Source organism: Athene noctua, chromosome 6 (genome assembly GCF_965140245.1).
Source record: "Athene noctua chromosome 6, bAthNoc1.hap1.1, whole genome shotgun sequence".
Taxonomy (NCBI): domain Eukaryota; kingdom Metazoa; phylum Chordata; class Aves; order Strigiformes; family Strigidae; genus Athene; species Athene noctua.
The window spans coordinates 11,545,127-11,557,570 of NC_134042.1; the positions used below are offsets into that span (position 1 = coordinate 11,545,127).

General features: G+C 43.9%; 1 protein-coding gene across 1 annotated transcript in view; it reads left to right on the forward strand.

Moving 5' to 3' along the window:
* TYRO3 (TYRO3 protein tyrosine kinase) overlaps positions 1-12,444 on the forward strand; it is a 42,873-nt gene that overhangs the window by 15,931 nt on the left and 14,498 nt on the right. Inside the window, exons 6-11 of the mRNA XM_074909564.1 lie at positions 1,795-1,910; positions 4,824-5,001; positions 5,568-5,710; positions 7,022-7,166; positions 11,255-11,384; positions 12,193-12,293. Of these exons, the coding sequence (XP_074765665.1) occupies positions 1,795-1,910; positions 4,824-5,001; positions 5,568-5,710; positions 7,022-7,166; positions 11,255-11,384; positions 12,193-12,293 (813 nt within the window). The remainder of the gene's footprint in view (positions 1-1,794; positions 1,911-4,823; positions 5,002-5,567; positions 5,711-7,021; positions 7,167-11,254; positions 11,385-12,192; positions 12,294-12,444) is intronic.

Genomic DNA, 12,444 nt, shown 5'->3' on the forward strand with positions numbered 1-12,444 from the left:
ATTCCCACTGGTGATACAGCCCGTACCTCCTTTGGGCCTGCTGTCCAGTGTTGAAAATTATGTGTTGCTGAACCCAGAAGTTAAGAGGGGTTAAGACTTGAGGGCAGTGCTTTAATGATACCTGAGTAACCACTGAAAGCAAGCTTTTTTTCCACAAAAGTTGCTTAAAAACCTAAATATCCAACATTGAAAGGGAAATAAACCAAGACACAGAAAAGTCTGAAGTTAACTCACAAAGCCCTTTTACTGAAAGGCAAAGAACTCGTTGCCCATCTTCTACCCCAGACCTGTGCTGTGCTGCCCCACCTCCCACCCATCCACGCTGTTCTTATCGAGGTGGCAGCCCCCTGCCTTGGCTCCTAGTAACTAGTTAACCAGACAACAAAGGCTCTATAGGGTTAATCTGTGGCACCATCAACTCTCTGCCCCATCCTCCCCTCTGCAGAGACCTGGGACGGGGCTTTGGTCTATGCATTTCTCCTGTAAAATGGCCCTGTGGAGATGCTGAAGGCAGTATTGTGACAGAGATGCTCTCTGGCAGAGTAAAAGATGCAACTGGAGGAATCCTGGTTTGCAATTACTTTTCCACTGCTGCTTTCCACTGGATATTGGGAGAGGTGGAAAATCTGGCCTGCAAACAGAGCTTTGTCCTGAGAACCTCGGGTTTTTGAAGGACTCCTGAGGGTACAATTTGTTGAGATGCTGCTGGAAAAGTATTACTCATGGCAGCAGCACAGGATTTTTTTAATTGAGCAAAAGGTTAGAGGAGAGGTGCCTAATTTTTTCAAGTGATTTTTTTTAGGAGTGAAGTGCCTAAACGAAAACAAACTCAGGAGTGAAAAACAGATGGTGAGGGGTGTATGGGGAAGAATGGGAAGTAACTATGTGGAATTACAATGGGAGGAAAAGAGAGGGCAAAGGGAAGTATTGGGGATCCTAAAGGGAAGCTAAAGAGCTCAGGTTAATGCGACAACATACTAGAGGCTCCTGTGGTGATGGAGGTGTCTGCTCAGAGTGAGAGCAGAGGGTCAGCATGCTGGTGCTGCTCTGTGGTGGTAGGAAGCACAAACATCGGATTCAATGGCCAGTCTGGGAATCCTGACTGCGTTCCTGGCTCAGCCCTTCGTTGGTAGTGTGGTACCAGCCATGTAACAGGCGCTCCCTTTGCCTTGGATTGCCCCTCTCTGAAACAAGAGTGCTTTCCGAGTTTGTTCATCCCAAGCCTGGAAGAGGCACAGTTTTCAGTCCAGGGTGTTGGAGGAAGAGTCTGTAGTGGGCACCTGGAGGCAGCACTTTCACAGGGCAAAGCGGCCACCTGCTTTGGGGTCACTACAGCAAAGCACCCTTCGACTGGTGCAGGCAGAGTTGGTTTTGGGGGCTGGGCTGCGAACCAGGGGGCGGATTTTCAAAGCCCTGATCTGATTCACAATGGAGGTCTGCAGGCAGTTGTGTGCGCAGGGCTGGGTCGTGCTTTGCAATGGAGGGGGCAGGGAAGAGGGCTGAGTGGCGAAGGTGTAAACATCACACACTGGCACTGCTATCAGAGAGATCAACCGCTGCCTATATGCATCAAGCAAGTATGCTGGACTACTAAAGAATGGATGCCAACAGCTGGTTCAATGTTAAAATAATAGTTTAATTCACAACAGACAGGGACACTCTCAGAAGATGTGATAATGTACCATCTCTGTTAGTGATTTCATTGCATAATTTCTAGCCTCAAGCCTCTCCATTTCCATGTGAATACCTGCTCGGTTCTGTGTATACTGAAAGGTCTCTTTGTTTCCTTTATAGCCATGCCTCTCCAGCCTCTCAATGTAACTGTAAGCCAAGTCACCAGCAGCAATGCCAGCGTGGTCTGGGTGCCAGGATTTGATGGCCATGCACCCCTCCATTCTTGCACTCTTCAGGTATGGCCCCTCTGTGTTGTTCCCTGCCTTGCATGAAGAATGGGACTCCCCCGAGCCACATGTTGCTTGGGCCGTCTTTTGTTCTCCTAACTGCTTTGTAGCAGTGTTTGAAATCTTATTTCACAATTTAAAAACATGGAAGCTTAACAGGATGCAGCTCAGTGCTTATATAGGTGCCAAAGAGCAAGGTGTGAAGTTTTGAATGTGAAGTGTCCAGTTGAGAATTTGAGGCTAGCCCCATTCTTCTTCCTGGGAGGTTACCACATCATTTTCTCCGTGGCAGCTACTCCATGCAGGGCATTACACTGCAGCACCTAGGAAGCACATATCACTCTGTGGGAAGTGCCCTTGAGTAGCTGCAGGGTGCTCACACGTGGAGCTAGTGTGGAGCAGCTGGCCCATGGCAACTTGCTCCAGTGCAGTGCAGTGGCCTGTGACTCCCATGCCAGCTCAGCCCTGTGCTTTGGGGTGTCCGAGGAAGTGCTGGGCTCTGGACATACCACTGAGCTCAAGGAATGAGGAGCTTGCAAAGTATAGGATGTGGTACAGGAGGGGTGGGAATGGTGGAGGTAGGAGACAGATTGGGCTTTTTGATACAAAGTCAGGCTATTTGGATATTTCAGAGTAATTTTAAGCCCTGCCTCTAAATCTTGATTGGTTTTCTGTTGTCAGAGTCGTAATTCTGCCCAGAAAATGAAGGGTGATAATATCCTTTAGCTCTACCAGGTACTGAGTACTCAACATCTCTGAAAAACTGATCTACTTCTGTAGGTTCCTGGCATCAATGGTTACGTGTCCAACTTCAGGCAGAGATAGTATCTAGCATTGGACACTTAACTGTAAAGTCAGATCAAATAGCTGGTAACCTGAGTGTCAGAAAGAAACTCCTGAAGCAGGACAGCTGTGCAAACACAGCTCGGCACATTCCCCATGGATTTGTCTACCAGGTGTGTATATTGGGCCCCTATGCTTCCCCTACCTCATTATAGCAGCAACCTGAGCTGGAGTGGAATTTCTGTGGGGTGTTGCCAGCTACGTGAGGAGGATTATAAACACAAGGTGTACTGGAAGCAGCCTAGCTCATTTACTTGCAGCCCTCTTTTTATTTGGGAAGGAAACTAGAAATGTCATGTTCTGATGTTTATTCCCTTTCGTAAGTAAAAGAGACCCTCAGTTTTAACTCACTGACAGAAAGAATGCCTGAATATAACTGGCCCCAGTCTCTGTTTTTTGTTGCTACTTCTGTTCTTGTTAGCAGTCAAATGGTTTTCTTCCTCTGTTTTGTAAAACAGTTATCTCCAGTTGGAACAGCCTATTCTCTCTGGTTTGCACGCTGCAATGCTAATCACCCTGGGTTTTGAGTTCCCCCTCTCACTTTTGGCAGGGGCAGGGGTGGGGGGGATGGGACATGTGGAAAAGAGGCTGAATCAGAGCAGCTTAGTTTCTGTCCACTCAGCAGTCTCTCACCCTTTTTCTAAGCCTTCTCTGTTCTGTTTGCGGAGCACGAAGTTCCTGCGTTTGGATCTGGGAGCAGGGTAGCTTGGCAATAACCCTCCGCTGACAGAAATCTGTGCTTCCTCTGTCTCCCACATTGAGAGATTTTGTGAGAGACACTGACCCACATTTCTGTGTGAAGATGCACATGCTCCTGGCTCTCCATGATTGCACTTTTGCTCAGAGCCTCCCAGAAAGAGAAGGGGGATTGAAACTTGGCTGTGGTTTTCTGGCACTCGGGAATTGCAGCGGATGTCCCAAGAGCACCATGTCCAGACAGGCGGATTGCTTCTGGGGATGGGGTAGGGAATCACCACGTTTACCAACTGTTAACACGAGCCATGCTCTGGGGCATAAAGGAGGCAGATGTGAGAGCACCAACTTCAGACTGTTGAACAGAAACACATCATCAAACTGACAGGGTTTTACACAAAAGTCTGCTTGTTTCCTTGCCTGCTTTGTATGACACTGTTAATGACAACAATATGCTTTTCTATTAAGAGAACTTGAGATTCTTCCTTTTTATTAGCCAAGTAAATCAGCAGGCCCAAAGTGTGCATGAGAATGAGCAGAAGGGCAGGGAGAAAGGGAGAAAGACTGCTGTATAAAGAATATAAAGTCCATGAGTGTTTTACTTTCATCAGTATATCTTGCTTTTACTCCCAGCTTTGCTCTTTCACATGCGCTTGAGAAAAAAGATAGCCTGAGCCCGGGAGCTAAGCAGTGATTTCTGCTATTGTCAGTACAAAAGCAGGAATGCTGAACCTGTTTGTGCATTAAAAGCACACAGTGATATCAGATTTCAATTAACATTCATGTTGCTTAAAAGTTCAGATTTGGAAAAAAAATAAAAAAGAAGGGTTGCAGGAGTGGTAAAAAGTTTCTTTTCAGTTTAATTTGAAACGGTTTGGTTGAACCAAGTCAACAGTGTCTACCATGTCTTTAATCCACTACAAAACTGAAAATATACAAAATTCTGAAAAAGGAGTTGAGAAAAAGTTGACACTAGGCAACAGGGAAGTTGATCTACCAATTTTCATTGGCCAAATTTAGTCAAGCCTCAGAGCCAGCTGCTAACACTCAGAGCAACGAGCAGATTTAGTTTTCTTTAAAAGAAATAATAACCATCTGTAGAATTTGTAACAGAAGTAAGGAGATGTTTTAAAATAAGAGGAACCAAATTTTCAGCTGGTGGAAAATTGTTGTACTGCCAGAGTTTGGAAAGTGATGTCACGCCAAATAAAAACATAGCTCATGATTCTGAGTTTGACAACTCCCTTTTCAGTATTTTAAACACCACTGGTACCATATCTATTCTTACACTTTCCTAAACTAACCGTGAAATGGGTTCTTATCCCTATGGACCTGTTAGTCACGTGACTTATGATAACAGTCTTCTCTGTTCCACTCTTGGCACAGGTAGCCGAGTCACCAGATGGCCAGGAGGTCTCCACTGAAGTCACCCCAGTACCACCCTTTGCCTACGGTGTGCAAGGCCTGAAGCATTCCACCAACTACAGTGTTCGCGTGCAGTGCAGCAATGAGATGGGCAGCTCCCCTTTCACCGACAGGGTTTATTTCCAAACCCTGGAGCTTGGTAAGCAAATAGCAGACAGGAACAGGAAAGCAGTTCTGAATCTCAAAATGAGACAGTGATAAATTTCATTGAACTCCTCCTTGCTAATTCTGAAACGCAGGAAATGTTATACTGTCAGATTACTTGTCTGCTCTAAGGGTCTCCTAACACCTAACGTAAAATAGGATACGTAATGTATAGAAACGTAAAATTAGTTTTATCATTAATAATTAATTTACGTTTATATAAGTTACATATAATTAGTGCAGTCAAATGTGGTTAACAGCAGTGATGCATGATACACAAGTTGATCCAGCCACAGGGCTTCTGTGTGCTGGGCACATGTCCCATTCACTATCTGAGACTCTTGGGGTCTTGGAAAGAAATGAGAGATGCTGACCCACCTTATCGTTTCCACGTGAAACAAACATAGTGCTGGTGGCTTGCAGAAGTTGTTCTCTCCCCTCACACTCTCTCTTCCAGCTGATCTCAAGAAAGAGGGTGAAACTGTCTTTTCAGCCATGTTCAGTGTGGATAGTGCCTTATTTTCCTGCACAGAGTGATTGTGTTCTGTCCTCTGCTTTCAGCTCCAAGCAGCACCCCACAAAATATCCATGTTATCCAAAGAGATCCCGGTCTGATTTTAGAGTGGGAAGGTGTGGCTCCAGATGTGCTGAAAGAAAATGTCCTGGGATACAGGCTGGAGTGGATTCAGGATAATGTAACTCAGGTAACAAATTGAGAGGGGAGCTGAGCCATTGGGCACAGAGTTGGTGACTGTTCATATTAAGTCTTCTAGGTATTAGGATCCCTCATCCCTTATCCATACCAGGGGACTAGATTGCTGGCATTGCTTTTGTGTAAATAGATTTGTTCTGATTTGCAACAACTCCTCAGTACTGGCCTCAAGATTTAGGCCCATTTCCCCCTTCCTGGCATATTCAGAATTCCTTCACTTGAATATTTCTGACCAGTTCTCTGCCATTTCTGGTACAGCAAGGACAATGTAAAGAGCATTCAGTTTGTCTTTGCCTCTTTCTAGTGCTGTCCCAAAGGCAGCTCAGACAATGCAGAATCTGGGCTTTCTCTCCCCTGTGACCGGGACTTGGCTTTCCAGAACCTAGCAGCAAACATGTATTTAACAAATGAATGAGTTATACTGTAAATCATGGAAAGAAGGTTGTGGATTCTTTTATTTCATTTACAATGTGTAGGGAGTTGAAAGGACCCTGTCAGGGTAGAAGGCCTTTCATTTGTTCTTCAGCGTTGATCTTTCCCAGGTATCTATTTGCCTTTGAAGTTCACAGCAATTCTTATGGTTTCATGCTTCTTAAGATGTATTTAACCAGAGCTTATTAATGATGAACAAGCCTTTAATAATAGACAGCTAGAGGGAAAAGGCACTTATTTCCTTTTTTGCATGACCCATTTCATACTAGGTCAACATCATTGACTTTGAACAACAATATTTTGAGTTCCCATTGAACTTACATTATGTCAGTAGTGGCAGCCTAATCTTCATGGGTTTACTGCAAATGATGTGTATGAATAAGATCCACAAAATTACTGAAAATATGTTGGCCTTGCCACCCTAAGTGAAAATTTGCCATGAAATTCAGAAGCAGTTGGGGATTTGGTCAACAAGTTAAAACAACTCCTCTCTTGGATTAAAACTGTCAGGTGTTTTGGAGTATGTTAGTGCATCTTTGTGTTTAAACCACAAGAAGGAGGTGTATCTTTTAATACCCCAAAAAAAAACATTTCTGTGGCAACTTTCATGGAAGGACCTCAAAGGAAGAAACCATTAAACCTTATATATTCCCTATGCCCCGGGAAACTATTAGCAATTTTGGAGAAGAAAAGCCCAAGATGACAGCCCAAGTTAATGGCAAAACAGAGACTAGGACCCTGGAGTCACAACTCCCAACCCTTGTTATAAGATCAGTGAAGTACACAGTATTGTTTTGTTTAGTTTTAAAGATGAAGTTTTAGACTAGATCCCTTTTAAGACTGCTTACAGTTTGTTGCCACTTGCTCTCAGGGGGAGATGATTGTACAGGATACAAAAGCTAATCTCACAACATGGAATCCTCTCAAAGACCTGATCATCAGGGTGTGTGTGCTGAACTCTGCAGGATGCGGGCCTTGGAGTGACATCTTTCTGCTTGAAGCCCAAGAGGTCATGGGTGAGTGTTCACTGCCTTCTCTTCGCTTTGGGGAAAACAGTCAGGAGCACTGAAGCTGCTGGTTTTCGTCTGACTGAGTGCTTACAACTGACTGAGCCACGTGGCTTTATACAACAGCACACTTCATCAGGCAAAGTAGAAATTAAATAATATTTAAAGAGATGGTATAAACAAAACAGCTTCTGGCCACTACTGTGTCTTCTTAAACCAGCTTTTGCTGTGCTTAGTGCAGAGCAGGGCAAGGGGAGACACAATAGAAAAGATGCAAATAAAGATTTGAAATCCTTCATCTAGCCTTAAGCCACACACATTTACAAGACTAAATGTGACAGAAAACTTTGATTTAATTTGAAGCCATTACTGACTAGTTTCAGTTGAGCCTAATTTAAACCATGACCACATGGGGTTCTGTAATGGTTTTATGTGCTTATATTAAACCAGTTTAGCTCTCTCCATGGAAAAGCTGAGCTAGTGGTAGAAGAGGGAGGTGATGGCACAGAACCTGTACCATGGAGTCTGGACGATGTGGAAGGGTTTGTTGGGAGTGAAAACATGCATGTGTGGAGTGCATTGCTAAGTGATAAAGGGCAGTGAAGCTTATCTGCACTGGTTTGCTTGCTGCTTCTATTTCACAGTGAGTGGGAAATAGCAATCACACTATAGAGAAGGGCAGGATGTTATATGGGGAGATGGGTAGAAGGGAGAGACGAATGCTGCTTGTGGAGGCAACTGTAAAAAGTTTGAGGAAGACGTGAATAGAAATTTAGATTGGTGGTAAGAAGTCAGTGAGGTGTGATTGTGCAAAATACCCCACTGTCTCCTGAGGTTTTGTTCCCAGTGCCTGTGGCAGGACAAGACATTAGTCTCTAATCTCTGATGCTGCTTTCTCCTCACTCCACATGTTGTTTGAGGAATCACATGGACATTGATCCCTCCTGATCCTTCCATACTTAAGAATGGCAGGGGGGAACCTAGAGTGGGGTTTCCAAGCAAGCAGGAGGTGGGGGATAGGGGCGAAGTAGCCAGGAGAAAACTCTAGCCTTACTTTCAGTAGTGCATCTAATGAATGGTTTTAATGGGCATGTTACTAAGAAAGGCCCTTTGGCAACGCAGCTCCTGTGATGAAGACAGTACTAAGGGTTATGTGTGAGCACAGAGTCACTGTGGGATCAAAGCCCTCAAATTATTTAAAGCAGAACAAAGGGTACAGAGGTCCAGAGCTGAATCTACCAGAGGTTGGAATTGGCTCCATCCATGTTTTTTCTCTTGCTTTTTGCTCAGGTATTTTCTGTGGCACCTGAAAGGGCTAGAAGATCCCTTTGGAAAAAGGCCAGCACTGGCAAGAAGCCCCAGGGAATGTATAGGGTTCGCATTATACAGGGAGCTGGAATAGGGTAATCCTGAAAGCACAGTATGTTTGCTTGTTTTTATTTACAAACCACTTTAAAAAAAAAAGTAGCATCAGGAGTGGTACTTGTTTTGGCCAAATGCTGTCTGGAAGCAGATATATTTCTTCACAAGCATAACAGACTGGAAATAAAGGTTCACTGTGGAAAAACTGACAGGCCTTAAACAGCAGAGCTGCAAAAAGACTGTGGTTTTGTTTTGGGCCTGGTAGAAAATATAAGTCTCTTGCTTTGCTAAAATAGCAAACCAGCACTGGTTCCTTTATGTGAGAAATGCCAGGGGTGGTTTCTGACCAGCTCCCAGAGTGGCAGTAAAAATGAGTAAGCTTGTAAAAACGTTAAGTTGTATGTGTCATCACGTCAAAGCTAGTGGGAGCTCCACCCTGCTTATGGTCTTCTGCACTATTAACAAACATTGTTTTATTATTTTCAGAAACATTCTCTTAGAAAACTCTCGGATTACATGCTTTGCGCACTTTTGTGATATAAATCCTGCTACAGAAAGAAAAGGGGTTCTCTCATCATCGTACTCATTTAAGCTCATCTAGTAATACTGTCTTCTCTCCACCTTGTGCAGTCTTAAGGCATTTGCTGGTTGGTAAAAGGGGGTGCAGGAGATGGGAGAGGGGGAGGCGAGACAATTTGGTCTTTACTTGGGCTGCAGCCATCCTCTCTAGCTCAGTGGCATGAGTGGGAAGCAATGATCTGTGGGGCAGAGGAGGAGAAGCAATGAATTTCAACATTACTTTCTATTTCTGATACGTTTGCTATAAACTGTGGGACAGGCTCCTGATTCCTAGCAGTTTAGAAACACGGAGAGTAATTTAGTTCTGGGTTTTTTTTCATCCATCCTCCTTTTGGAGGGACCCCTGGGAAGGTGACCTAAATCCCTGCTCTCTCTCACCAGGCCAGCTAGCAGACAGAGACTAGAAAAACAGGCCAAGAGAGGTTTGTCTCACTACAGGGGGAAGGAAACCTTATCATTAACTATCAGAGAAGGCCTTTTACATCAGTGTTGTTAATTGTTTCTACCCTGATTGTTTGTCAGGAACAGCCAGAGTGATTGGCTTGGGGAATTGTGGAGAAGGTTGGAGTTACCTTTCTTGTATTCTCGTTCAACTTCTCTTTCTGATCCCTCTCCCTGCTGATAAGTAGCCCTGAAGGCCGGGTCAAAAGGTGCAGCAAGAGGGAATATCATAAAACCCAGAGCCTGTAAAGCCTCCTGGGTGGGAAAAGAATATATGAGTTACTGAAGGAGATAAGGTGCTGGAAAATGGGTGCTAAAGCTCTGATAATTTGTTTCAAGTGGAGAAGTACTAGTCTGCTTCCTCAGTGATCCAGAACTCTGTTTCCATAAACTCTACCTAATTAGATTAACACTGCATTTTTAAAAACTTGGATGATAAGGCTTGACAGTGATACTAGTAATCAAGCCTTAGAAGCCTTTTGCCTTCTGGGACTCTGCCAGTAAGGATGTCTGACTCCTTTTCACATGCATCTGTGCAGAGGTTCATCCAAATCTGAGCCCATTAACCTAATATCTCTTTTAAGGACAGGTTTACTTATACTGTCATGACATTGTCACAACATAATAGGATTACTTACATCATCAAAGATGATTTTTCCTTAGCTTCTGGAAAAGCACAGTCAACTACTGAAGGTGAGCAAGGGAGCATGAAGATGAAGGAGGTGCTTAGGGACCTGTTACCTGTTCTTGTTTGTTCTTAAACAATTTGGAGATATGAGGGCTATCCTAGATTTTAATAAACCCATTCAAATTCACATTTAATCTTTAGTAATTGTATTTGGAGAAGAAATCTCTCAGGGAATTGGGTTGATTTATCTGCTGTTTGCCAAGCATAGATAATATTCTTTTATTCATAACAATATTGCTTATCTTCCTCCCCTGGTGGCTTACTCAGATTGGCAGCATCTCCCATTTCTTCTGTAGACAGTTTGTAGTCAAAAGTATACATATTCTGGGAGCAAATATTAGACCAGAATTGGAACCTGCATGCTGACTAACTTATTTCTTGACTCACAGGGCACTTCTTAAAATTGAATTTTTCTTTGGTGGAGAGACATTGAGAAATTACAACCAACCAACAACACTGTGAAGTTACAGCCAATACCAAGTTCCACAGGGTACTTTGTGGGAGGGGTGAGAGGGAGAAGTAAATATTTTCAATCAGATTGTGATGAGGCAATTGTCTTTCTCTATTGTCTGTTAAAATGTTATGTGATTGGCATTCAAGCTGTGTACCCTGGTCAAGGTTCTGCTGGCTGCCTCAAACAGGCCAAGGTGAAACCTGCACAGACGATGCTCATATTAAGCAACCTTTTTGTCCTGAGACTTCAGTTTAAAGGACCCCGGATCATGAGCTCATGTAAAGTTGTATAATCTGGAGCAGTGCCTTTTGCTTTCTTGAGGCTCAATGCTTAGAATAGGTTCTGATAACTGGATGCATGTGCTCTGCCTTTGCTGTGTGAAACAGCTAGTTTTTCTGATGATTGACTGAGTGGCTGTTTATGCCAAATTCCAGTGTACAATGACCCACTGTGTACACCAGATCCAGCAGCATGGCTTTTCCATTTACAAGTAAAAAGAAGAAATATCCCCGTATGGTCTGTTTACCATTGACAGTCTTCTATCTCCTGACTGATGTTTTCTCCATCATTTAGGTGGCCAGAGGCAACCTCCTTATGGGACATCCTGGGTTCCTGTGGCATTGGGCATTCTCACAGCTCTGGTCACAGCTGTTGCCCTGGCTCTTATTCTCCTTCGAAAAAGAAGAAAGGAAACTCGGTTTGGGTAAGGGAGGCTCTCCTTGTGCTGGTTGGAGAGATGTTCGCTTTCTCCTCTAGCGTGGTTTCCGTATCAATTATTTTTCAAAGCATTGTGGATTGGGTACTTTTGGCACTTTCTTTGGATAACTTTTCCACAATTTTGGGGGCGATCCCGAATTAGAGACTAGCAGGAAAGTGCCCTACTTTTTCTTCAAAATGAGAACACCAAAAATACAATAGAAAAAATTTTATGTCAATAGCTGCACTTTATTAGAATATGGAAATATAAACTAGATCAAGCTAATTCTTTAAGTCCTTAGCACTGCTGCTTAAGAGATTCGAAATGACCCTCAACTTCTGTGTTCTTATGGGCTGGGCCCTTTTATCTCATGCTGGTTTTCAGTCTAGCAGCTGCTTTTAACTTCCTGACTGCCCAGAACCCTCTGGATCCCCAGGAAAGTCTCTTTTTCATCACCTCTGATACTTCGCTCCCTGCTGCAAGCAAGGTTCCCTTTCTTTTTAGTCTCTCAGCTGCACCCTCTCACAACAGCATCTCTATTTATGTGAGTTGTGCAACCTGCCCCAACCTGCAGCTTCTCTGAGGCACAGTGAGGAGTGACTCCCCTCTTTCAGAAGGCTCCCAGCCCTTCTAGGTGCATCAGAAAGGCAACATAAACTCATCGTTCTTCCTTTTCAGCTGCACCCTCTTTAACAAAACAGTCTGTAGTATTTATATGGCAAGGGCTGAGAAATCATCCATACTGTTCAACATACCCCTTTAGAAGTGAATGGCTCATGTAACCGTGGCCCTGTGTGTCTTTTCTGCATTCTAGCCATGCCTTTGGCAGTGTGGTTGGCAGAGGGGATCCAGCAGTCCATTTCAGAGCTGCCAGGTCTTTCAACAGGGAGGGCCCAGAGCTCATTGAAGCAACATGTAAGTATAATGACCTGAGTGATTCTGCCTGAGAAGCTGTTTTCATGCATGTACTATGCTTTCTCTTTGTTTTTCCTGAAACCGATGTTTTCGGATCAAGAACATGGGATTAATTTGCAAGGAGGTTTAGACACTGTGGATGGCGAAGGTG